The sequence below is a fragment of the Cheilinus undulatus genome, linkage group 8 (assembly GCF_018320785.1).
Source record: "Cheilinus undulatus linkage group 8, ASM1832078v1, whole genome shotgun sequence".
NCBI classification, from domain to species: domain Eukaryota; kingdom Metazoa; phylum Chordata; class Actinopteri; order Labriformes; family Labridae; genus Cheilinus; species Cheilinus undulatus.
Genome location: NC_054872.1, coordinates 33,245,268 through 33,270,674, shown reverse-complemented (window position 1 = coordinate 33,270,674; position 25,407 = coordinate 33,245,268). Strand labels below are relative to the sequence as shown.

General features: G+C 39.9%; 1 protein-coding gene across 5 annotated transcripts; it reads right to left on the bottom strand.

Annotated features, from left to right (window-relative positions):
* Positions 1 to 665: 665 nt before the first annotated feature.
* Positions 666 to 24,021, bottom strand: mdc1 (mediator of DNA damage checkpoint 1). Of its 5 annotated transcripts, none has more exons than XM_041793152.1 (13): positions 23,912 to 24,021; positions 21,505 to 21,677; positions 20,894 to 21,379; positions 20,728 to 20,806; positions 19,507 to 20,609; positions 13,223 to 13,285; positions 12,958 to 13,044; positions 8,090 to 11,655; positions 4,680 to 4,817; positions 4,357 to 4,539; positions 4,077 to 4,202; positions 3,333 to 3,443; positions 666 to 3,255 (listed from the first exon to the last, which is right to left on the bottom strand). In XM_041793152.1, the coding sequence occupies exons 2-13, from the start codon at positions 21,641 to 21,643 to the stop codon at positions 3,052 to 3,054; spliced, it is 6,285 nt and encodes a 2,094-aa protein (XP_041649086.1). In that variant the 5' UTR covers positions 21,644 to 21,677; positions 23,912 to 24,021; the 3' UTR covers positions 666 to 3,051. The 5 variants fall into 5 exon arrangements, with proteins under 5 accessions (XP_041649086.1, XP_041649087.1, XP_041649085.1 ...); XM_041793153.1 differs by having other exon boundaries at positions 21,505 to 21,672; positions 23,912 to 24,013; XM_041793151.1 differs by having other exon boundaries at positions 21,505 to 21,697; positions 23,912 to 24,008.
* Between the last annotated feature and the right edge of the window lie 1,386 nt (positions 24,022 to 25,407).

Genomic DNA, 25,407 nt, shown 5'->3' with positions numbered 1-25,407 from the left:
TTTTAAGACAAAACCTAAGCCCAACAAAAAAAGGAAATATTTTAACTTACAGAAGTAAATAAAGATCCTCTTCAAGTAAGGACATTGACGCTTCCCTGGGCTGAGAAAACACGGAAGCCAAAACTAGAACTTCTACTAAGCCATAGTCAGCCGCCTGGAAAATTGAAGTTTCTACACATTGGTATAGTGCAGGGTATATGACAGGATACAAAGAACACCCATTTCTTTCTTTAGTCTCCATAGAGAATATCCCGTGAAGAGTATATAGATTATTATTATACCCACCTCTGTATACACCACTGCATCACTACCTATAGGTTCTTCTTTATGGCAACAATAGTCTTCCTGTCTATCATTCTAGGAAATTGCTGAAAAGTATCAAGAGATCCTAACAATGGCATACAATTCAGGTGCTACAATTTTGCCTGTCTGTTCAACCTGCATGCCATTCAGAACAATAAAAAAATACACATGGACAGCTTTACCATGAGACAAATGTATTTGCCTGGGGCCTTGTGCACCAAGGGGCCACAAGATAAAGTCCTAAAAATTGTAAATCAGATAATAAAATGAGGGGTCATGAGAATAAAAGGATAAGAAAATATCTTCATTAGCCAAAATTAGTCCCTGTGGAGGACCCTTGGCCTCAACAAGAGGATCCAAAGCCCTCTAAAGAAAATAAAGACTTGAAGGCATACAGTAACATGGAATTGTTCAGTTACTGTGTAGTAAAATGGCATGCAAATCATTTTGAAAATGTGATTTGTGGCACAATAATGAATACAGCACTAAAAGTAAGCATATATTTGTATTTTTTTTAAGTTACACCCTGTGATGATCTTCCAAGAGGTGATGAGCAAGCACTGTTGAGTATTTCAGGTGGGTTTTGTACTTCTCTGGATTTTTCCTGGAAAATTCTTCAAAGCATTGTTATCGCTTGCTATGATAATTTAAGCTAAATAGGAAAGGGGCTCAGCTAGACTTTTTCTGGGCCCTCCAATTTACTAAAACCATCCCTGCAACTATTAGTAGTATATAGTTAAGTAGTCAAAAATGCAAATTACTGACACACTTGCAAAAGCAAAAAGGCATTAAGTTACACAATATAGAAAAGATTTAATGTTGTCATTGGTTTTACAGACAGATTACATGGTCTGCTACAAGTTTAAAGTTGGTGTTGAGATCTTTGCTGTTGAATGGTTTCTTAAATCAAACTTGAATTTAGATGAGCATTTTTAAAAATGCCAATGATGCAGCATAGATACATTTATACTGAATAAGAGGAGAAATCATCTATGTTTTCTGGCCTTTTTCAAAACACAGACTTGTCTATTTAGAGTGAAAACAGTTAGTAAATGTATGGCATGGACTATGAAGATATTGATGCAGAAGCGGCATCAGCATTCAGGTGCCTTATCTTGTCTCATTACTGGAGGTAATAGGATTGGATGTAGCCTTAATGGAGTTAGGGGGAGGTGGTTAATGGAGACAGAGGAATAATTAGATCCAGGTTCATGATTACCTTGGTATAAAAGGCACTATTCTCTTCTTCTCATGGTGGAAGCTCACTTCTTTTTCATCCAGATCCCCACAGATGATGTTCTTGAAAACAGACCAAATCAGTTCCTCTATTCCTCCACCCAAACATGATTAAACCTCTCCCACTTCACAGCTGGTAACCTGCCAAACTGGCTGATTGAGTTGGAGCACTTAGCATACATGGGGAGCAGCAGCAATTTTGCAGTATTAATTTGTACTCTGCGTGTTATAGTGGTAAAAAGGACGGCTGGAGCACAGCAGTGGATGAGAGGGGGAGAGCAACAAGGACTGTTAATGAGTAATTATTCCCATACTGCATGGCAGCAACATTTCTTACAGCTTCTTCAACTCTAGAAAGCATAGTTTCCCACAAACACAAGGCTTAATTGGTAGAGAATACTGAGCTGAGCGGTTAAGTTTGAAACTCGAGAATTAAAAAAACTTTCTATTTGGCAAGTATCCTGACTTCAACTTCGTCCATTTGGGTCTATTACAAAAACAGAACAACACACATTTGAATGTAAACACATCATATTGCATCAAATGGCGTAAAAATTATACATTCTAAATGTTTCCTACAGATGCTCTAAAGGGAAATGCATTCTTACATTGTTTTTATTCCATCTTCCTGTGGGGATTATTTATTTAATTAGCGGCTGTCTTTGCAAGATCTTGACTTATCTCAACATCCCAAGTTGCAACGCTGACCAAAACATAAAAAAGACTTATGTCATTTGTGTGGGCCTGGTCAGTAGGACGTTGTTTATACAATGCAATAACGATCCGTTTTAATCATTCAGATACTAAGTGACATTTTGTGAACATAAGTGTTGGCTCCTGTTTGGGAGACAGTCTCCTTTTGTTCTGTTTTTGTTGTGTTAGAATAGGCAAAATGGTAAAAAATAAAGAGCTGTTTAGAAACAAAAATCAGCCCGTATTACTTAGATCAGCCAAATAATACAGAATTGTAAAAGAGCTACAAGCACCATTACTTTGAGTAAGGTTGAACACATAAATTAGCTATGCTTCTGTTCACTAACAGAATACTACAGATTATGTTACATCTATATAACCAATCCAATCAGTTTTTAGGCATCCTGACCACCTCCATATGCAGTCTGAGTTATTAGATACTGCATTGTATAGACAGGGTCAGAGTGCCCAGCCTAATGTTTTGTTTTCTATACCACCAGAAAATAATTCTGTTATCACAAAAAAAACAAGCTCTTTTTCCAAGATAAAGATAAAAATGATCCATTACGATAGGTTAAATGGCCTTAGAAGTTAATATCTTATGAAATCAACCAGAAATTACTTCTTACAGGAAAATTGACCGATAAAATGTATGGTTGCATATTTGCTTAGGGTGTCTGTAGTTTACAATCGAGTAAGCAAACAATCATTTTTTGCTAATTATATATTAAATACATTCTTTCAGTTTTAAATGTGGCAGATTTCCTACATACAAACAGTGTCACAGTTGGTGGATTTTTACAGCATACTCAGGTGCCATTAAGTCTTCTTCCTGCCCCTTCCTCTTCCTCCTGCAGGTTGTAGATTACTTGCAGATGCAGAGAGAGAGTGGGTCTGAAGGTCAAGTTTCTGCTGAAGGATCCCTGTGAGAATGAACTCAGAGGAGACGACAGGAATGGAAGCAGACAGAGCCGGACCACAGAGTGACAAGTCATCCTCACAGGAAATCACTACAGTCTGAGGCTGAAAAGGAAGAAAAAAAAAGATGGTTACACTTGAATGATAAGATATAAAAATAGAAGAGAGAGATTGAATGGTACCTTGTGTGAAGAGGGCATCTTGGGAAGAAAAGTAGCTCCACTGCAGGAGATGATGTCTTTCATTTGAACTGGCTCTGGCATCACTGATTTTGTTACATGGATCACATATCCCTGATTAAAAAAAGAGACAAAAAAGAAACTAAAGAATGTGTAAAAAAATATGTCTATTTTTATTTAATCTCTGCAAGTAAGCTTCAAGAAATCAATGCAAGTCTCTTGGGAGTAGAATTCGGTATTTGAGGGGTATACGATTCCCCAACACTGGCTTGACTCAGCATTATGTGTGGTTACAAAATATTGCCTTGCAGCTTCAGTGATAAAGTGCAGGGTAGGAGAAAGAGCATTTATTAGAAAGGGAAACATAATTGCCTGCTTCCATATGTGAAGTGCCTAATAGACATAACCAATGCATTAACATTAAATGTCAAATAACTTCCCACAAGGTGCAGCATAATGGTGAACAACGTGGTGCTCTTATAAAGATGTGACCATATTCAAACACAAAGAGGCTGCGCTAAAAGCAATGCTTGTCAGAAATGTCCTCTCTTTCACAGGAAGATGATGACTCTAACGCAAACATTTCTCAATTCCCACCATGACTCACTCACTCTTCCTCACTGTCAATATTATCCACCACCCTAGTGCCATCTGCCAAGGGAAATACCGCAATAACACTCAGACAACCTCTCACTCAAAGGAAGAATACAAGCAGTGAAATAAATGTTATGACTGACTTATGAGTACCTGTAAGAGAGGCTGACTGCTGGCAATCCTTAGAGACTCTTGCAGACAGAAACTGAACTTCTTCTCCTGCTCTGGATCCTTCACAACAAAAGCATCAGGACACAGGAGAGTGCCAGCCTTGCCGCTCTGAAACACAGACAGCAAACAACCAGAGCATTCAACAAGTCTGTTTCTGTTTAGAAAGTCTGTATTTGACTGTAGTATTTATGTGTACACATGTCTATTTGTCAAAGAGAGATCTGATTAGGGGAAATTTTTAACTGATAATATAATGACTAACCTCTTCAAGCCATTGTGTGGTGACAATGGGGACTCCTTTGGCCACTGCACACAGGAATTTCACAGTCCTGCGTACCTTATCTGTCACCAAACAGTTCATGTCTGCAACACCTTTTGCCATGCTGCCTCCTAAACGAGCCAGTACTCTCTCCCCGGGCTTATCTACAATGCCTGTGAACAGCACCTATAACAATGACAGGCACAAAAAGGATCAAAATTCAGTTTTTATTTAGGTTAAAGCAGAAATCTGCTTATGACCAAGGTCAAAATATCCTTCTTGTGCATAGCTTTTCTGACAGATTGCATGTTTACAAATATATAAACCTTGTAGGCCTGGCCTGCAGCTCGAGATCGACCCCCAGCTGCAGAGGAAGCAGAGGAGGAGCGAGGGGTTTTTGCAGCAGGTGAGGAGTCTGCAGGAGCCAGTCGCTTCCGGGATGCAATGCTGGTCGGAGTGTGAGGCTGGTAATGGAAGGAAAAAAGGGAGAAAAGGATGAGTAAAAGAGGGAAAAAAACAGTACAAGAATAATATGACATGATTGAAATGTCCATTAAAAATAGGAGTAGGAAATAATTGATGACCAAAACCATATTCACTTAGGGGCTGTTAAGAAGACGCATTACTGCTGATACCATTTGGGCTATATAGTAGAATATACAAGGTATTTTTCTGGTATATATCTACAGAATCATATATATAGCAATATACAGTGCTTAACAAATTTATTAGACCACCTTAACCCTAACCAAAGTAAGGTTTATGCCACAGCTGCCCTAAATTAACAGTAATTTGGTAATTGGTAATTACCAAAATCATTTTTTATGTTTCTGCAATGGTTAAAACACCAATATGTAGAAGCTCTTTAACCCAAATGCTATTCTTAATGCTAAAATATCATTATTATTGTTATCCATGAATTTTCAAATTTACAAAAAAACTGAAAAAATGGTAAAGCACATTAGTATTTCTTGATGAATATGTCAAATTGTAGTTATTTACTTGCATTCCTGAAAAGAAAAATGAGTTTTAGTGGTTGAATGCTATGCTTGATTAATTTCTGACTTCTCAGAGAAGCCCAGTGAGCCGGCTCAAATTTGGGTGAATTCTGTTTGAAACAGTTCCTCATTCCTGTTCAAAATGGTAAAACGTGGAGAGCCCCTGAAAAATGAAAGAGTTCACATTAAAGCACTTCATGATGCTGGATGGTCTTTGAGACAAATATGACAGGTGGTCTAATAAATTTGTTAAGCACTGTATATATAGTTCTTTTGAATAAATCCAATATACTTGTGCTACAAAGAGGATCAGTGCTCAGTGAAGAAATCCATACTGTATTACTATTTGCCTCCACAAATCAACTGTGCAGACCGATGGGCAGCAAGAAACCAGCACTTCACCAGGGTTGTCAAGTAGGAACCCTCCTTCATCAGTGTTTTGTCAAGTTAGTCCCACAACACCTCCAGACAGCTGAACAGTGATCTCCAGCGTCCCAGAGCCACCCCTCTCCATGCCAACATGAAGACATCATTATCTTTCTAACCTTACCACATGGCCCACAGAGCCTCAACAGCATGCCATCTTCAACAGACCCAGGCTTTGCACATGCAAGCTCCAGGTAGTGACAATGCCGCTACTACCTTCCTTTACACTACTCATAATTACTGTGCAACAATTATATTATTATTTCTGCATTTTTATTATAAATAAATATTAATTCTAACACGTAATCTTGAAGAAGCACACTCATCAATACTACATACATCCTTTGCAGACACAAACAGCATTTTTTTCAGGAATTATAAGGGATTCTAGGGAAACATTTAGCTGACTTGCCAAAAGTAAGACAAGTGTTGTGTTTTTGCCAAATTCAGTTCCAGGAAAGGGAGCGTGGGCTTCCAAAGAATCAGTGGAATGTTTCTCAGATATTTCACTGACGTCACTAATGTTCATTGGGTGACTGTAAGAGCAAAGAACTGTTGTAATTTGATAAGGAGTCAGCTAAGGGAGAACTTTTAAGAGTGTGTAAAAAAACAATATTTTGTCTGGTATTGTTCTGCTGCGCAGCTCTTCAAATCTCATTGAACCATTGCATATTGACAGACCATTTTTCTAAGTTATTTCAAAATAAGAAGAGGACTTCATATTCAGGTACCAAATAACAGCACCTTAGTAAGTGTTCATATCATGCATTAACAATGCATCCTCAGTGACAGCCTGATATTGAAACTTACTTGCCTTCATCTTATGCAAACAAAAGCCCTTAGCCTGGTAATGCTGCATGCTGTGTGCAGTTAGGTGATATCAATGAATTGGGTCAAAGTAGCCACAAGTTAGGAGGCTAGCAGTGCATCTTTTCCGTCATGCTGTCATAAGAATTATTTTAAAGAACATTGTGATATACTCCTGTGCAAATAAATCATGTGGGGTACTAAATAAATAGAGATGGCAACTCAATTCAACATTACCGGTTGTGAGGGAGCGATGTGTTGTTCATGGACAAGCCGGTTCAAGGAGCCAGCTCCCACATGGGTAATGTTTGGTTTTCCATTTTTGTTGTAGTGTAGTCATTGGGAACAAAAAGACTGTCTCTTCTTACCGAGCTGAGACCAATAAAAGCCGTATTTGCCATTGCTACAATCCAGGCTTGACAGACATAATTAAACCTATTTTTGTGTCTTTCTAGTTGCATACAGCAGACAACATCAGCTTTTGGTCTTTAATGCATGCCAGTACTCATTCTGTCTACTCAACCAATCCAGTTTGAATGAAGGCATCCCAGACCACTCCTGTATGCAACTGAGCTATCAGATAGCAAATTGTTTTCACTTGAACTGGGGTGTGTCCACACAAAGCATTAAGGATTGCCACTTGGTACCTGAATCTCCATTAATGCATCGTCTAATATAGGTATAAGAACTGACAGTGGCATGGATTGCACATTAATTACCCCTGCTATCATCTCTGTCTTAAGGGCCTTTTCTCGTGGCCTCTTGAAATCATGCTATTCAGGTACAAACATACAACTTTTTCTGAACACTCTTATGTTGACAGACCTAATCTACTTCAACAGCAAGTGCAAAATGTACAGAAAAATGGGAACAACATTTGTTATGGTCACCAGAAAATGTGAGCATGACATCCCTTATACTAAAGATGCTGTGGCACAGTTCCCAACTGATCTCTGGACACAATATTTTTTTAAGTCTGTATTTGCAAGGCTATTTTTTCTGGTGTTTGTAAATACACATTTTGTAATGAGTCTCATTTACATTGTGGCTGGCAAATTTTAACTAAAATAACTGCATAATGGTTAATAAAAACATCTGCACAAACAATATCAGAGCACAGAGATGCTGTTTTCTGTCTGCAATTATGGGGAAATAAACCCTTTGTAAATTAAATGGTGTTTTTTTCATTTGCATAGGTTAGCAGGTGCATGTGGTCAATCCCTTTTGTAAATTAGACCCTTAATTCATGGCGATGATGAAGAGCAGGTCAGACAACTCTAGTTGCAGAGGGAGGAGACCTAGACAGTCCCTGATATTGTTCGAAGTACATTAAGTTGCTGGGAAAGGCTGAGTCATAGTGAGAGATGCTACAGGGAATTTCTTTTCAAGGACAAAATAAGGCTGGATATGGATTATATACAGATCAGCTCTCTGTTTATTCTTATGTATGTTTTGACCCTTGTGCATTAAAAAAATCTAATTTAAATATGAAGCATCTGAGTCACCTCTAAAGCATCCAAATGTGCATCCTGGTCAACTGATGATCCACTTTCTTCCGGATCCTCCTTTCTCTTGTTCTGGGCTGCTGATGGTCGACCTCTAACTTTCCTCTCAACAGGCTCATCTTCCATTTTCTCAGTCTTAGCTTGAGCCGTGGATGGTCTACCTCTTTTCTTAGCTTGAACTGGTGTCTCATGTTTAGTTTCACCTTTTGCTTCTTCCTCTGCTGCTGCTGCATCTGTTTTTTGGGCATTCTCCCTCCCTTGAGCCACGCTGGAACTACTGCTGGGCTCTTCTTTGTTTGCCTCCAGCTCTCTTTTTCTTCCTTTTCTTTTAGCCCCATCTCCTTCATTAACTGCAGAAGGTGGTGGTGAATCCTTTGCATTGCTTTTGACACCTTTTTGCCCTTTGCCTCTGATATTTCTTTGTGAGTGTGAATTCTCTGTTGTGCTTTCTTGATTTGAGGTTCCTTCCTCTTCTGCAGCAGCAGAGGTATTTCTACTGGCTCGCCGTTGCCCCCTTGTGGTACCAGCGTGCTTCAAGTCAGCCTCCTCTTTATCATCATCTTCATGGAGGGACTCAATAGAGGGCTCATCAGCTCTTCTGCTCATCTTGCCTCTGGCTACAGGTTTAGGTGTTGAATTCTGATCAGTCAGAGTACTGTTATTAACAACAGAGTCAGCCTCTAATTTCCTCCCTCTTCCTCTTGACCTGCCTCCTCTTCCTCTGTTCCGAGTGCTCAAGCTGCAGCTGGAAATCTCTGAGTTGAGGGAGGTGCTGGAGTTTGCCCTAGAAAGGGCTCCCTGAGAGGAAATATCACCACTGTCCTGTTCTGTTATCCCTGCAGCCACTATCCTATTGCTGCGCCTTGCAGTGGCTGATGAAGGAGGCTCACTGGTCCTCTTTGCACCCCTTCCTCGGCCTCTCCCCCTGCTCTCTGGAGTGTCAACACTAAGAGTTGACCTCTCTGAGCTGACAGAGTTGGAGCGTGATCTGGTTATCCTGACTGGGACATCATCATCAGCTGATATATTTGAGTCCCATGTTGTAGACGAAGCAGCAGTCCTTCTTCTGGCTGCTCTTCGGCCTCTTACAGGTGCTTTGGCATCATTTTCTTCCTCTTTGTGTTCTTGTTGCCCTTTTATTTGCTTTTCTTTGACTTCTTTTTCTTCCTCCTGTCTCTCTTTCTCCTTTTTAAGGCTTTCTTCTAATACCCTTTTATCCATCTCCAATTGTAACTTTTCCTCCTGCTCCTTTCTCTCGTTCTCTTCTCTCTCTGCCCTTTCATGCTCTAGTATCTCTTTTTCTATCTTTTCATTTCTTTCTCTTTCCAATTTTTCTTGTTTTTCCTTCTGTGCCCTGTCAGCTTTTTCTTTTTCCTCATTATCCTTTCTTTCCTTCTCTGTTCTTTCTGCATTTTCACGCTCTAATCTCTCCATTTCTAACTTCTCCATCCTTTCTCTCTGCAATTGTTCTTCACTTTCCTTTCGGACCCTTTGTTTTTCCGCCTTTTCCTTTTTCTCTTTCTCTTCTTTTTCTAGTCTCTCCTTCTTCTCTCTTTCAGCCTTTTCATGCTCTAATCTCTCTGTTTCTTCTTGTTCTTTTCTTTCCTTTTCAATTCTCTCTTTCTCTGCTTGCTCTCGTTCCAGCCTTAACCTCTCTTCATTTTCCATGCGCAATCTTTCTTCTTCTTCTTGTCTTTTTCTTTCTAGTTTCTCCTTGCCTTGTTTGTTTCTTTCCATCTTAAGCCTTTGCTCCTTGTTTTTATCCTCCTCCTCCTCCTCAGTCTCATCAGGTTTTGATTTCCTTTTCCTTCCTCTAGTAGTTGGTAAAGCTTTTTTCTTTCCTCTTGTCTGTCTTTGAGGAGGTTCAGGAGTCTCTTCTTCCTCTTCCTCTCCTAATCTTGTTCTTCTTCCTCTCAAACCTCTAACAGTGATGCCACTTCTTCCAGCAACAGATTGTTTCCCGCTTCCTCTATGATGCCCCTCATCAGTGTTTGGTTCCTGGGGCTGAGTTTCATCAGCAGAGGCCTCAGGATTGCTGATTGGTTGTGTGTCCTCTTCTTCAATTGGGAGTGGTTTCACCTTTTTTTTACGTGGACCTGGAGCGGAGTCCTCTTCATCACTTTCTTCATCTTCAGCTGTACCCATGGGCTGAGTTTCAGCAGCACAAAGGTCAGAATTGTCTTCTGAACTGGAAAGCGGGTTGTCTTTCTCCTCCTCCTCAGTCTCATCAGGTTTTGATTTCCTTTTCCTTCCTCTGGTAGTTGGTAAAGCTTTTTTCCTTTCTCTTGTTTGTCTCTGAGGAGGTTTAGGAGTCTCTTCTTCTTCTTCCTCTCCTAATCTTGTCCTTCTTCCTCTTGAACCTCTAACAGTGATGCCACTTCTTCCAGCAACAGATTTTTTCCCTCTTCCTGTCTGATGCCCCTCATCAGTGTTTGGTTCCTGGGGCTGAATTTCATCAGCAAAGGCCTCAGAATTACTGATTGGTTGTGTGTCCTCTTCTTCAATTGGCAGCGGTTTCACTTTCTTTTTACGTGGACCTGGAGCGGAGTCCTCTTCATCACTTTCTTCATCTTCAGCTGTACCCATGGGCTGAGTTTCGTCAGCAGAGGCCTCAGACTTGCTGATTGGTTGTGTGTCCTCTTCTTCAATTGGCAGCGGTTTCACCTTTTTTTTACGTGGACCTGGAGCGGAGTCCTCTTCATCACTTTCTTCATTTTCAGCTGTACCCATAGGCTGAGTTTCGTCAGCAGAGGCCTCAGACTTGCTGGTTGGTTGTGTGTCCTCTTCCTCAACTGGCAACGGTTTTACTTTCTTTTTACGTGGACCTGGAGCGGAGTCCTCTTCATCACTTTCTTCATCTTCAGCTGAACCCATAGGCTGAGTTGCAGCAGCACAAAGGTCAGTATTGACTTCTGAACTAGAAACTGGGTTGTCTTCATCCTCATCTTTCTCCAAGGCAGTCGATTGGGTTTCAGCCATGGCAAGAGTGGATGAGATGAGAATGCCTGAAGACTGGGCCTCAGCAGAAGAATGGCTTTTCCTCTCCCCTTCATCTGATTCATCCTCTGAATCAGAGTGAGGCTCAATTACATAAGATTGTGTTGCTTCCAAGGCCAAATCTACCTGGCCTTCTTTTTCAGATCCTACAGAGCCTCTGGCATCTTCCTCATCCGCAACATACTCCTGTGTAGCCTCCAGATTTGCATCATTCTCTAAAGAGAATGTGTCTGCGTTTGAATTGGCTGCATATGCTTGGGTTTCCTCCAGAGCCACACCCCCTTCCACTGGGACAAAAGCTTGGGTACTCTCCATAGCTAAAGCCTGAGTCGGTCCCTGCAGGTGGCTGCTCTCAGGGAGTCCCAGTAGGAAAGACCCATCTCTAATAGACTGTTCTTTTTTTCCATCACAAAAAGAACCAAGGCAAAAAGCTTGGGTGGGATCCTCTGAAGGGTTTTCCTGGTCCTCTCTGGTTTGAAGGACAAAGGATTGTGTCTCTGCCACAACAAAGTCGCTATCCTCACTGCTGTCTGACAAGTAAGAAAGGGTTTTAGGTCGTCCAGCAGGGGCTAGACAGAGAGAGAGAGAGAGGACAGTTAAGATATGCGCATGCCATGTTAAAACAATACTTTGGCTGGTAATACACTATATTGCCAAAAGTATTCACTCACCTGCCTTGACTCACATATGAACTTAAGTGACATCCCATTCTTAATCCATAGGGTTTAATATGATGTTGGTCCATCTTTGCAGCTATAACAGCTTCAACTCTTCTGGGAAGGCTTTCCACAAGGTTTAGGAGTGTGTTTATGGGAATTTTTGAACATTCTTTCAGAAGCACATTTGTGAGGTCACACACTGATGTTGGATAAGAACGCCTGGCTCTCAGTCTCCACTCTAATTCATCCCAAAGGTGTTCTACGGGATTGAGGTCAGGACTCTGTGCAGGCCAGTCAAGTTCATCCACACCAAACTCTCTCATCCATGTCTTTATGGACCTTGCTTTGTGCACTGGTGCACAGTCATGTTGGAACAGGAAGGGGTCATCCCCAAACTGTTCCCACAAAGTTAGGAGCATGGAATTGTCCAAAATCTCTTGGTATGCTGAAGCATTCAGAGTTCCTTTCACTTGAACTAAGGGGCCAAGCCCAGCTCCTGAAAAACAACCCCACACCATGATCCCCCCCTCCACCAAACTTTACACTTGTCACAAGGCAGTCAGACAAGTACCGTTCTCCTGGCAACCGCCAAACCCAGACTCATCTATCAGATTGCCAGATGGAAAGGCACGATTTGTCACTCCAGAGAACTCCTCTCCACTGTTCTAGAGTCCAGTGGCGGCGTGCTTTACACCTCTGCATCCAACGCTTTTCATAGCACTTGATGAACTTGCACACTGATGTATGGCTTGAATGCAGCTGCTGCGCCATGGAAACCCATTCCATGTAGCTCTCTACACACTGCTCTTGAGCTAATCTGAAGGCAACATGAAGTTTGGAGGTCTGTAGTGACTGACTGCAGAAAGTTGGCGACCTCTGCGCACTATGTGCCTCAGCATCCACTGACCCCACTCCGTCATTTTATGTGGCCTACCACTTGGTGGCTGAGTTGCTGTCATTCCCAATTGCTTCCACTTTGTTATAATACCACTGACAGTTGACTGTGGAATATTTAGGAGCGAGGAAATTTCACAACTGGACTTGTTGCACAGGTAGCATCCTATCACAGTACCACGCTGTTATACACCTGTGGCCATGGAAGTGATTGGAACACCTGATTTCAATCATTTGGATCAGTGAGTGAATACTTTTGGCAATATAGTGTATCTTACATCATCTTACAGATTCAAACTAATGCATGTGAAAACTGACCACAATAAAAAGTAGTGTGATCACCTCTAAATGGTCCAGGAGAGGAACTTGTGAAAGCCTGGGTGTCCATTTCTTCAAGCTGTTTTCCTGGAACCATCCAAATTAAAAATGACATTCATGAAACACTCTTTCATCAGGGATGCAAAATATATTTTAAACAGGACAATAAAACAATACTCCGGCTGCCAACATCTTCCATGCCTCATCTTACAGATTCAAACTTATGTATGTGAAAACTGACTGCAATAAAAAGTAATGTACTCACCTCTAAATGGTCCAGGAGAGGGACTTATGAAAGCCTGGGTGTCCATTCCTTCAAGCTGTTTTCCTGGAACCATTCAAAATTAGAAATGACATCCATGAAACACTCTTTCATCAGGGATGCAAAATATATTATAAAAAGGAAAATAACTAATCCCCTCTACTTCAGTCATTTGTTATAGCCACAGCCACTTCCCCCTCTCTTGTGTGAACAACAGACCTCTCTTTTGGAGTGTTTGTGTTTGTGTGTTGTTTGGATGCATCCTTCAGGCTTGATTTAATTCACCTAGGCTGATGCTTGAGAAGCCTGATTGCAGCAGGGAACCAATCAGCCATCAGAAAACCGCACCTTCATTATAAAAGCTTGCCCAACACAAGATTCAGGGTGCATCTTCACTTCATACAGCTCACCACTGTGCCTCTTGTTGTCTGTGCCTATTTGTGTAAATGTTCTCAGCTAGAACTGGTTGTCCTGCATCTTGTGTGTTCTGAGGCACTCGCTTGTGTGGCTGGGCCAGGGATTAGTTAGATTCAGTTTATGCACACACACATACTCATCTTAGAAGTACTTTTATGTTTAGTCACACTAGGTTTAGGGGTGCTGTTTTTGGTTGTTAGGTTTGATTAGAGAGTGTAGTTAGTTAGGATCGATTTTCACTTCATTTCGCTGAGTTAGCTAGTTTTTACAACTCTAGCTTAGAGATACTTTCTTTTATTTGGTTATTAGTTGAGCAGCACACATTTGTCCTGTCATTTTGCCTCACCTTTGTTTAAAGCACAATTTCACTTCTTTTGTAACTGTAGCAGACAGAGTGAGAGAGCTGAGAGTGTGTCAATTGTAGACACGTTAGCTGAGCGTGGGTAAAGGAGATGATGACATTTTGAAGGGACTTTGTTAAGGAGAACAGCAGGAGTGCAAATAACAATGATAGCATAAAGAAATATACCTGCCGAAAACTGAAAAACAAAAGCACATAGGAAATCTAGAGCGGATAATTTCAGTTAGCCTTTTTGCTCTGGAACCTTTAATATGTGAACATTGGATTCCTGGAACAATGTGAGATCCTCACTGTGTGGTGGCACTGAAAACTTCTGGTGGCAGGACTACCCTCCAGTCTCTGGATTACTCCCCTACTGATCCTGGTTACAACCCTCCTCACAGCAAGTTCACCACATTACCCTCTCTACTACACTTGTCTTTCCCATTTTCTTTCCCCTACAATTACAACCTTTCATAAACTTTGAGGAACGTTTGATTTATGAACCGTTTGAACTTTGGGAACATTTGATTCAATTTTGCTTGAACTTTGGGGGACGTTTGATTTATGAACTGTTTGAAATTTCGTAACATTTGATTTGATCTTACTTGAACTTGATTTATGACCTGTTTGAACTTTCGGAAGGTCTGATTAGAGTTTGCTTGAACTGTGTGTTTGTGTGTGTATGGGTGGGTGGGTGGGGGTCTCCCAGAGATTTTAAATAATGGACTTAATGGTCCATCTGGTGCCCAGGTTAAATTATAACAATACAAATATTTTCTGGCCATTAGTTACGTGACATAATAACTTTAGTTTACCTTTTCCATCTGGTTTGATGTTACTACCCTTTACCCTTTGGTTGTAGCTGGTTGTAACATCATTCTTAAGACACAGCTAAACCAGTACGTTTTTTTAACCGTTTTTTTACCGAGTGAACTTTAATTAATTTGCATTTGCATTACAGTTTTCCATCTGTTTTTGATTTTTACCTGATTCCTTTGAACTACAGAACAAGTTGTATTACAAGGCTATTGCAATAAAATTATATTAAATAAAGTGATTTGTTTAATACAATGTATGGATGGCACTTATCTGATGAACTTGGAGAGTACTTATTTCATTAAATATACATACGGGGCTGAGTCTTTTTTTAACCTGCAATGTTTCATAAAATAAATTACTTTTTGAGTATTTTTATTCCTTTTTTAATTGAACAGAGCTAACCAAACATTCTCAGGGACCATAATCTTTTTCTAGGTATACTTGCATACATCAGATATGACTGAGAGATGCCATTTTGGCTTTTGGTTAAATATTTTCTTATCATTTTGTAATCTTTAAAAGCTTGCTTGTTAATCATTCCTTCAACGTAAGTTTTTTGCCTGATTCCTTTAAACTACAGTACGAGTTTCGATGTAAAAAAGCCCATGGCAACAGACATTTTTGTATCAAACAATGTCTTAATTTACAGTACATCCAGAAAGTATTCAGACCCCTTTTCACTTTTTTCCTTTTTCTTATGTTATGATGCTTTAGTAGATAAAAATATTTTTATTCTCATTAATCTACATCCAGTGCCCATCATGACAAAGTGCAAACAGAATTTTAGAAACTTTGGCAAAGTTATGACAAAATAAAAACTTCACAATGACTTTGCCATAACTATTTAGACCCTTTGCAAGAACACATGAAATTTAGTTAGGCTCCTCTCAATCTTTGCTGAGATGTCTTTCTTTTTTTAAACCCTTATTTAACCAGATAAAGACCCTTTGAGATTGAGATCTCTTTTACAAAGGTGACCTGGCACACGTCACAATAAATAATGCATCTCAGACAGATCACAACAAATTAAAACAAACAATAATTTGGAAAGAGCATAGCTAACTGCAGATGAAGTGCTGGAAAAATGACTCACAGTAATGATTTATAAACATAGCCACTGTTTCATGGTCTCTCGATGTCTATCAGTTAAGACAGAACGAAAGGCTTCAAGTGAAATGAGTTCAGACAGTTTCAAATCAGACTGGAGAGTATTCCATGCAGAGGAGGCAGCAAAACATAATGCCCCATTTCAGTCCTGACACGAGGAACAAGCAGATGAACAATGTCATAAGAACACAAGGCATAATGGCTTTTAGTTCTTTGAAGAAGTGTAGATAAGTAAGAAGGAACTAAGCCAAGAAGAAGCTTGTAAATTAGAGTCAGCCAGCGAGTGTATCCACGAACACTCAGAGAAGGCCAGTCAGATTTGGCATAGAGTTCACAGTGATGAGTGAGGCAACTACAACCAATGACAGACCTCAGAGCACAGTGATAAACAGTGTTCAAGGACTGCAGACATTTGGCTGAAGTAGTCACATACAGAACATCACCACAGTCAAGCAAAGGTAAAAAGGTTGCAGATACAAGAAGTTTTTTTTAGCTCTGAGGGAGAAGCAGGATTTGTTTCTATAATAGAAACCTGTTTTCAACCTAAGTTTGGGGACCAAATTGGCACTGTTTGCTGTGAACGAAAGCTCCTGATCAATAAGAAAACACAGATATTTATAGTTAGAGAGTAGCTCAATAAGTCTCCCTCCTGTAGTTAAGAATGAAGGGATGTTCCTTGGTAACTCACTTGTATTAAAAAATACCATGAATTTGGTTTTGTCTGCATTTAGAACAAATCTGAGTTTCTGCAGATGAGATCGGACAACATTAAAAACAGGCCATAAAAAATCAAAAGCCTGAATAATCGATGTTGAACAGCAAAAATTAACAGTATCATCTGCATAAAAATGGCACAAGACATTTTACGTTATTACAGAAATCATTAATATGATTAATTTGACCAAAACTTGAGGCACACCTTTGGAGACCTCCAGAAAAGAAAATGTAGAACCAGCCATCTGGACTCATTGTGATCTTTCATACAGACTGTTTGCAAACCAGGATGCTGTACATTTGACAAAAAACCATGATCTACAATGTCAAATGACTTCGATAAGTCAATAAAAAAGAGCAACATAGTATTTCTTACTGTCCAGAGCCTGGATAAAACTGTTTAAAACCTTAAGATGTGACAGTGCTGTGCTGTTTTCTGAAGCCAGACTGAAATGATGATACACTGTTTATATCAAAAACCCCTTCAGTTGATCCCTGACACACCTTTCAAACACTTAAGCCATTATGCACAATTTAGAAAATGGTATGTAATTATTCACTCCAGAAGACTCACTTCCTTCAAGCAGACTTCCATGTTTTTAACAGTCATCAGCCTTAAAGGGATACTTCGACATTTTGACAAAATTGCCCATTGCCATAATTCCTATAGTCTTAGAAATAGGTTCGTTACCCTCAGTTGTCGGTGCAAGCAATTTTTAGATTGCCGCTGCCTGCTGTCCCAACTCAATTTAAGCAGACGGTATTTCAGCTTTCCCTCATCAAACTCATCAAATACACAATCCAACAACTCCAAAACGCTCTCGTGGACACGTTGTGACCTTTAAAAAGGAACCTGCTGAAATAAAATGTTCATCAAAGTAATTCAATATCTCAGACTTTTCAGTTAGTATGCATGAATCACGAACTAAAACATTTGGGAGTTCACCAGTTGACCTAAGGCCCAAGGAAATTTTCAAAACTTTTCAGGTGAGACAAAACTCAGATTTGGCTCTCTTCATTAAGGGAGTGCACATACTACAAAGTTGATGAAAATGAAGCCAGTCAACCTCTCTTACTTTCCTTGCCCTGACCCAAGCAGCATCTCTTTCTTTGAGGAGATTTCCAATCTTGGGTGAAAACCAGGGATTACTGTGCCCTTTGACCCTAAAATTGTGTAATGGAGGATGTTTGTTAGTCTCATGAATTCGTCATGGCCAGCTCTACATTATCAATGAGAGAAACTTCATACTTCAAGCTTGTTCATGAAGGTGTTTGAAATCTCTTTTTAGCTGCAACAAAGGCTTACTCTTGGGGATTTGGGCATTTTTAACTGCTACAGTGGCACAATGATCACTCAAGGTATATGCAAAAACACCCACACTGGAAAACTTCTGGGGGGAATTTGTCAAAATCAAATCAATTAAGGATGATCTTGTTGGATACTTTTAGTTAAGGCTAGTTGGACTATTTATTAATTGTGCTAGATTTCAAAGTATCTGAAGAACAGGTCAGCCAGTCAGAATTTAAATCCCCAGCCAGAACAAGTTATTTGAATTAAACTTAGCAACACAGTTACAGGGAGGTGAGGACCTCAGTGCAGGCTGAAGGTGGCCTATAACAACCCATGATTATGAGAGACTGTCCCTGGGAAAATTCGAGCTTTAAGGCAAGATTGCTTGCTAATTGACAGAGAGGATAGGAGGCTCACATTAAATGTGTTTTTTACATAAATAGCTATGCCTCCCTCTTTCTGGGGCTGTCACAACAGAAAACACTGTAACCTTTTATCAAAATATCCTCATCTGGGATGTCTCTCCCAACTCTCTTGTCCCTGTTTCCAACTCCATCCTCTGTCCTCCTCTATCAATAAACTGTGCCTTGCAACAATCCTGTCTCTGAGGTTAGAGACAGGATCCTTTGACCTCATGGCTTGGTTTTTGCTTTGATTTGCATTGTCAGCTGTGAGGCATTCTATAGAGAAGTGTGTGCCTTTCCAGACCATGTCCAATTAATTTAATTAACCACAAATGGACCCCAGTCAAGGTGAACAAACATCTCAGCAAAGACAGAGAGAAACGGAAGGCACCTGAAGGAATTTCAAGTGTTGTTGCCAAAGGTACTTATGTCAATGTGATATTTCAATTTTATTTTTCAATAATTTGCCAAAAAAAAAAAAAAAATTACTATCTGTTATTGAAAACCGTGTTACAGCTTTTCTATGCCAGGATAACATTGAAAAGAGAGAGCTGATCTTCATGGGACAATCTTAGCTAAATAATGGTTAGAAAGGAAATAAAATACTAGAATAATAAAATTAATATGAAAGTAAATACTGTCTAACTCCATCTTTATGGATTTTGACTGTTACTGGAATAAAATTAACTACTAGAATATCTTTCATGGCCAAAGGACATTAACATTTGAATTCCTTTATGCTATATAATTACCAATCTATCCATCATCTATGCTGCCTGTCTCATTTGGGCTTGTGGGGGGCTGGAGTCAATACTAGCAGTCACTGGGCGAGAGATGAGTGTGTTCTGGACTGGTCACTAGTCAATTACAGGACTAACAGAGAGATAAACAAATAGTCACACTCCCACCAATACCTATGGGCAATTTTAGTCACCAATGGGCCTAATGAGCATGTCTTTGATCTGTGAGAGAGAAGCTATGAATGCACAGGGAGAACATGCAGACTCCGCACAAATAGGCCCCACATTATACAGCCCAAAAGCTTGTAATTAAAGTTTACTTCATCACATTGAATTCCTCATGTAGTAATGAATGTATTAATGATATCTGTACGGGAGTCACGCCATTTTGCAGAAGGGAAACCAGAAACCAAGGGGTATTTTCAATGCACAGCTTGGGATCTGGCCCTCACCTGCCTCTTCGGAATCTCCCTCTTTAACTTCCACATCTGTGTCACTGTCAAGACCAAAGTTGTCTCGAATGCCCCCTTCTCCAGCAGTGGGCTCTCTGGATTCATCTACATCCGTGTCTGCATCAGAATCTGGCTGTGGAGCTTTTGATTTACTGTCGGCAGAACCTGACAATAATGGCACTGCAACAGGTATGAATGGAGGAGAGTCCTCTTCCACATCTGTGTCGCTGTCCAGACCAAAGGTGTCTTGAATGCCCCCTTCTCCAGCAGTGGACTCTCTGGATTCATCTACATCTGTGTCTGCATCAGAATCTGGCTGTGGAGCTTTTGATTTACTGTCAGTAGAACCTGACGTTGACGTGACAGCAACAGGCATGAATGGAGGAGAGTCCTCTTCCACATCTGTGTCACTGTCTGACAGAATATCCAAATCAGCTCTTTTGTCATCAGTGGTGCATGACTCTGTGACAGCAGACACCTCTGAAGGTTCACTGACAGCAGGGGCAGGAGAAGCTTCACTGTCCGAGTTTCTGCCTGGATGTGGGCTAAGAGGAGCTGCAGGGGCTAATTCAGGTTTACTTGGCTTGATTTCTAATCGAGCAAGAGTTTCATCCATTTTGATGTCCGTATTGTTTGTTCCATGTTGCTTTTCTTCTTCCTCAACGTCCGAGTCACTGTCTAGGTGGATATCTTTCAGCTGTGTTGATGGAGCAGAGTCAGCTGTGTGTGCACTCTGACATAACACAGGTTTTGCTTTTGTTGCAGGACCTGACACAGCACCATCATCATCAACATCAGTGTCACTGTCCATAGTGATGCTCTCTGGCTGAGTAATTGAAATAGCATGAGGAGGTTTGGTGTCCCCAGAGGAAGGCAAAGATTTGGGAACTTTGTCTAAGGCACCATCATCCTCATCAACATCTGTATCACTGCCCATGTGAAATAGGTCAGTGTCTTCATCCACATCCACTATTGCTGGGCTCTTTTTTTCCTCTAGCTGCTGTCGCCCTGCATCCACGTCTGTCTCCTCTTTGCTGAAGCTGACATGTCTGCAAGGCCTGTTTTTAGAGGACGATGGCGGTGTGACGGGACTCTCATCCACGCTGCAAAATCAAGCATCATTATTCGATTGTGGTTGAGATTTACTAAAGCAATATTTAAAGTAGTTAGCCATGCCTATGTAATAAATATACAAATTTAATATAGGACTTTGCCCGTCACCTTTCAAGAACCATTTTGTTTGTGGGACTCAGGAATGTTGAACAGGTGGGACTGGATTTAAAGGACTCTGAACCGGAAACTGTAAACATTAAAAACAATTAATTTATGAAAACATCAGATAAAGAAACAGGGTTGTAACATTTTCTGTATTTGCATATTTTCATACCTTGAGCCTGGCACCTTCTCCTTCTCACTCCCCCTTCTTCTTCATCTGAGTCAGATGCTGTTACAAGGTTTGCCCGTGGGTCAGTTGGAGTCGGCTGAGAGAACAAGAGATTTCTTCTGACCGGGGTATTCCTTGTGTCCTCAGGCAACGACTCCAGCGCCTTTGGACCTCCGTTGAGAAATTTCTTGTGCATTTCTGCTGTGCACCATAAAAACTGGCATGGGATGTCTGCCACCACCAAGCGGTCCCCTTCACTGAGGGCATAGCGTAAATTGGGTGTCAGCTTTGAGAGGCCTTTGCGGGTCCCATTCACGCTCCCTTGGTCCCAAACTAACGCCTCTTTGTCCACTTCATTGCAACCTTTTCTCCTTTTGGCATAGATGCAGATGGTGGCATGCTGCTTGGAGATGGAGGGTGCTTGCAAGGGCAAGGTGCATTTGCTGGGGTCACGGCCCAGGACGTTGTCTCCAAGAAAGAGCGGCAACTCTGGAAAATGGAGAACATCCACTGGAATAAACATTACCTATTCATGCAAGTTGGGCTGACTGTGCATGAGCCAACTTATTTTGTATGTATTAAATATGCAATGATAACAGCTGTAAAGCACTCACCTGTCTCGGGTATATGTTTATTTTTTAAGATGGTTAACTTGGCCAGCGGTTCCACATTATTGATTGACTGATTATTTTCCTCTTCCTCTTCATCATCAGACTCCAAGAATGAGTCACTGATATTCAGAGTGGCTTCCATTCTTCACCCAGAGTAAATAAGGGCGACTCCTTTACTAAAATAAAGTTAAAATAACTAAATACAAAAACCGTTAATACATTCTGTCAGTACGTCAATGTCTCAACTTGTCATAAACATGACTATTTTTATGTGATTTGTATTTGTTTTAACATTCATTCGATTCCTTTAATACGAAAGAAGCATAGGCCTCTTTACAGTGTACATTTACCTTGAAATTTCTCAAGGAAGTTTAAGCAGCTGCCCCATGAACTGAGAGGTATTCCATGAAAGTGGATAAAGGGTTACTTATCTAGCTTACTTTGGTTAGGCTGGCTTGTTTTAGTAGGAACCTCATTCCATCAACGTGGCTCATTTGGGTCTCAGCTGAGTAACCATGGTTACCTAGACTTCAGAACCATAGACACAATATACGTGGATTCCTCCTTGACTGGCTGTACGTTGACATTGCCACTATACTGCAAGAGGCAAGTCCGCTACATAAGGCAATACAAGCAGATGGGGTATGTGAGTTTTAAGGATAAAATTCACAAACAGTCACATTAAATTGATTTTGATGAATCGTTTTACATTAAATGATCTATATTCATATAAGTACCGACAATAAAAAAAAAGACTTTGACAACAAGTGTATGAAATTCTAAGAGTAAAACACAGAAGCAGAATCTACTTTCATATATTCTAGCAATAAAATAATAGTTATTCTCTATGATTTAAAATGATGGCTATGATGTTGGCTGTACTGGCTCACAGATAGATAAGATTGGAATAGATAGATTAGACAGATACAGAGATAGATATCTCTTTCAAGGTGTTTTCCACCTTTATTTGGCTTTAATTAACAGATATACAGTATATAATACTGCTGTGAAGCATAAACCACATCAACAAAATTGAAAAAATTCCCACTGTGTACAAACACTGACAGACTTTATAAATGCTGCAGTAGATTGAACAAGTTTAAAATAAAATACTCAACACATTGCCAAAAATAATTTGACACATTCATTTGGTACTAATGAGAACACAGTAACAGCCTACATTTTTAATCTCAGTCAATATTATCCTATACATTCACTGCCTACTGTTAGCACTGAAATTTTTAAGCAAAACCAATTGTAAAAGTTAGACATGCCCAAGCCGGAGAACCTGATGCACTAATGTCTGAATTCTGTTTATTCTAACCCATTGCTTAGTGTTTACTTATAAAACACTTTTGTTTAATTTCTTCTGTTTTTATTTTTTGAGATATTTACTCATTTTGATGATTTTCCCCTTTTTCACATTGATCAAACTTGTATCTATTACGTTATGCATTTTATAAACTGATTGTATTTCATAACCAGCACTACATAAGAGTTCTTTTTGATGTACTATGCAAATGTAATTTGCTTCTGGGAGGGGGATTTTGTCCTAAACAAGGTGACCTACTGCTGTATACAGAGGACGCTATAGAAGCTAGGTAAAAAGAACAAAATGATAAACAAAACACATGGAGGGCCTTCATCAACTGAAGAAATAGGCCTACTGTAAAACATTGATATTGCTTACAAATTTATTAGGCCACCTGTCATAAAAACAAGAAAAACAAATATTTTAGACGTCTTTCAAAAACTTGTTTAAAACTAAAAATGTTATTGTTATTTATGTTGGACATAACAAATTGAAACAACCAAAGAGTCCTTTTTCACACATAACCTGAAAAATTAATATTTTGCATGGCCTCCTTTGGCCTTGATAACAGTTTGCATTCTTGCTGGCATTGTTACATACTTTTCACAAACAATTTTGTTATTGGGTTCAGATAGTTTCTTGCTGTTTCCAGTTGTTCTGTCTCTAGTATTTAAAATGTTGACGTGTCTGACATCTGCCTCAGGTAACTTTAGTTTTCTTGGCGCATTTTGTCAGTGCAAGTCTCAGCATTACACATCTTATCAAGTATTAATTTGGGCATCTAAACATCCCATGCACGAGCACACATCCTGATCTTTATTTGCCAGACTGGAGTTAGCTCTGACTGGACCCAGTTGAGTCTTGTTCGAGGAACGACTTGAGGCTTAAATGAAAGTTGCAACTAGTTCAAGTTAGGCCAATTCTAGAGAGCCCAGCCTTCGTGAACTGCTTTAATGGAATACCCCCCTGGTTAGCCAACCACATCTCGAGGTAGCTCAAGTGAGCTTATTATAAAGTTCCAAAGTGGCTGCGTTATGATTCACCTGTGTTTTTATCTTATGTCCACTGACTAAAAACAAACGTAATTCTTATACCTACCTTCTTAAGCAAAGTGTGTTCGAAATGCTTGCATAATGAAAATAAACAAACACGTATTTCACATGCACGAACTGTGAAGAATTGAACAAGGTCTTCTTTTTCCGGTTTTGTGGCGGTGTTTCAGTAAAAAGTGATTTGCCAATATGCCCATCACTCAAGCTGAAATCTTTTACCATTGGACATTCAACCCGCCTACTCACTTAGCTGTCTCTGATTGGCCAAAAATCTCTACAGCGTCATTGTTCACGTATTAATTTTCGCGCTGGACAGCGGTGTCTTAAAGGGACGGTGTGGGCATAGTGGATGAAGTCATGCTGTTTGGCTGAGGTCTTTGTCTCAACATGCCCATTTTTTTCAATGTTTGAAAATGAAAATCATACAGTTGTTGTAAATGGGAAGCAACACATTCTTATGAATGTCAGGTCGTGAAGTACATGCCTTCTTGGCCAATTATTAGCCCCAAGTAAGTAGCAAATTTTTACTCCGATTTTTGCTTTTGTCTTATTTGCAGTAATAGTGTGTATAAAGAAGAATTATTTTCATAGACTGAAACCATGACTAGACTAGACTAGACTAGACTAAATGTTTATTGATGACGTTTTTGGGTAAGGAGGATTAGACAGACTAGCTAAAAAAATATATTTGATGACCAAAACGTTGATGGAAAATATGTTTTTTTTTTGGTCACACAGCCTAAAAGAGGCTAAAATGTAATGTAGTTTTTGTCAGACATGCAAAACCCAGGATATTTCTCCAAAACACGACATACGGGTAGCTCATCAGCCTCTCAGCTGCAGAAAGCAGGTTTTGCTTTCTGTAGCAGTATCCAGGGTTTGCAGGGTGTATAGCACATACGAGTATGATTTGGCACTAGATTTAAACAAGAAAAATGAATGCTTTGACCTACAGCTTTGGCTTGTGTATTGCCTTTTTGCGGTCTAAAACTGGACAGAAAAATGTTTTTAGGTTTTCCTTGACTAAAACTAGACTAAAACTTTAAAATGGCTAAAATGTTACTAAGACTGAGGAACATTTTATCCTTAACACTAAAATTAAAGATAGGTGTTAAATTTAACACTGGTGTGAAGGGATCCTTAACATTTCTTACTTCTTCATTTTTATTTTATCCGTGGCTCAAGGCAATGAAGATGCCATGGTCCTCAGGTAAAGGCTCTTTCTGAATTTTTTGCTACACCCCAATATGACCTGATAAGGGCCTTGAGTACAGTGCAGATTTGTTGCATAGACATAGAGAGTTGTTGTAAAGAAAGTCCTTGTGTCATGTCTTTAGTTCTATGGCTTTGTTATGCAATAATATATGATACTGTACACATATTACATTTACAACTTTGGTAGAGGGTAAAACTCGCTTGTGGCCCAAGTGCAAGTAAAACCTGCAACACCCTGAACATCAAAATGTGTGTTGTTTCGTATAAACTATTGATTAAACTTCACATCAACTCACTAGTGCAGCTGCATCCCCATCTCTTAAATTT

What these genes read in the sequence shown, in the direction of transcription:
- mdc1 (XM_041793152.1), bottom strand. Translation starts at nt 21,643, where the DNA reads ATGGAAGCCACTCTGAATATCAGTGACTCATTCTTGGAGTCTGATGAT. An exon ending in TAAACATATACCCGAGACAG is followed by an intron (nt 21,380 to 21,504) that starts GTGAGTGCTTTA and finishes TCCATTTTCCAG; the next exon opens with AGTTGCCGCTCTTTCTTGGA. An exon ending in CACATTTGGATGCTTTAGAG is followed by an intron (nt 4,818 to 8,089) that starts GTGACTCAGATG and finishes TTCCATTACCAG; the next exon opens with CCTCACACTCCGACCAGCAT.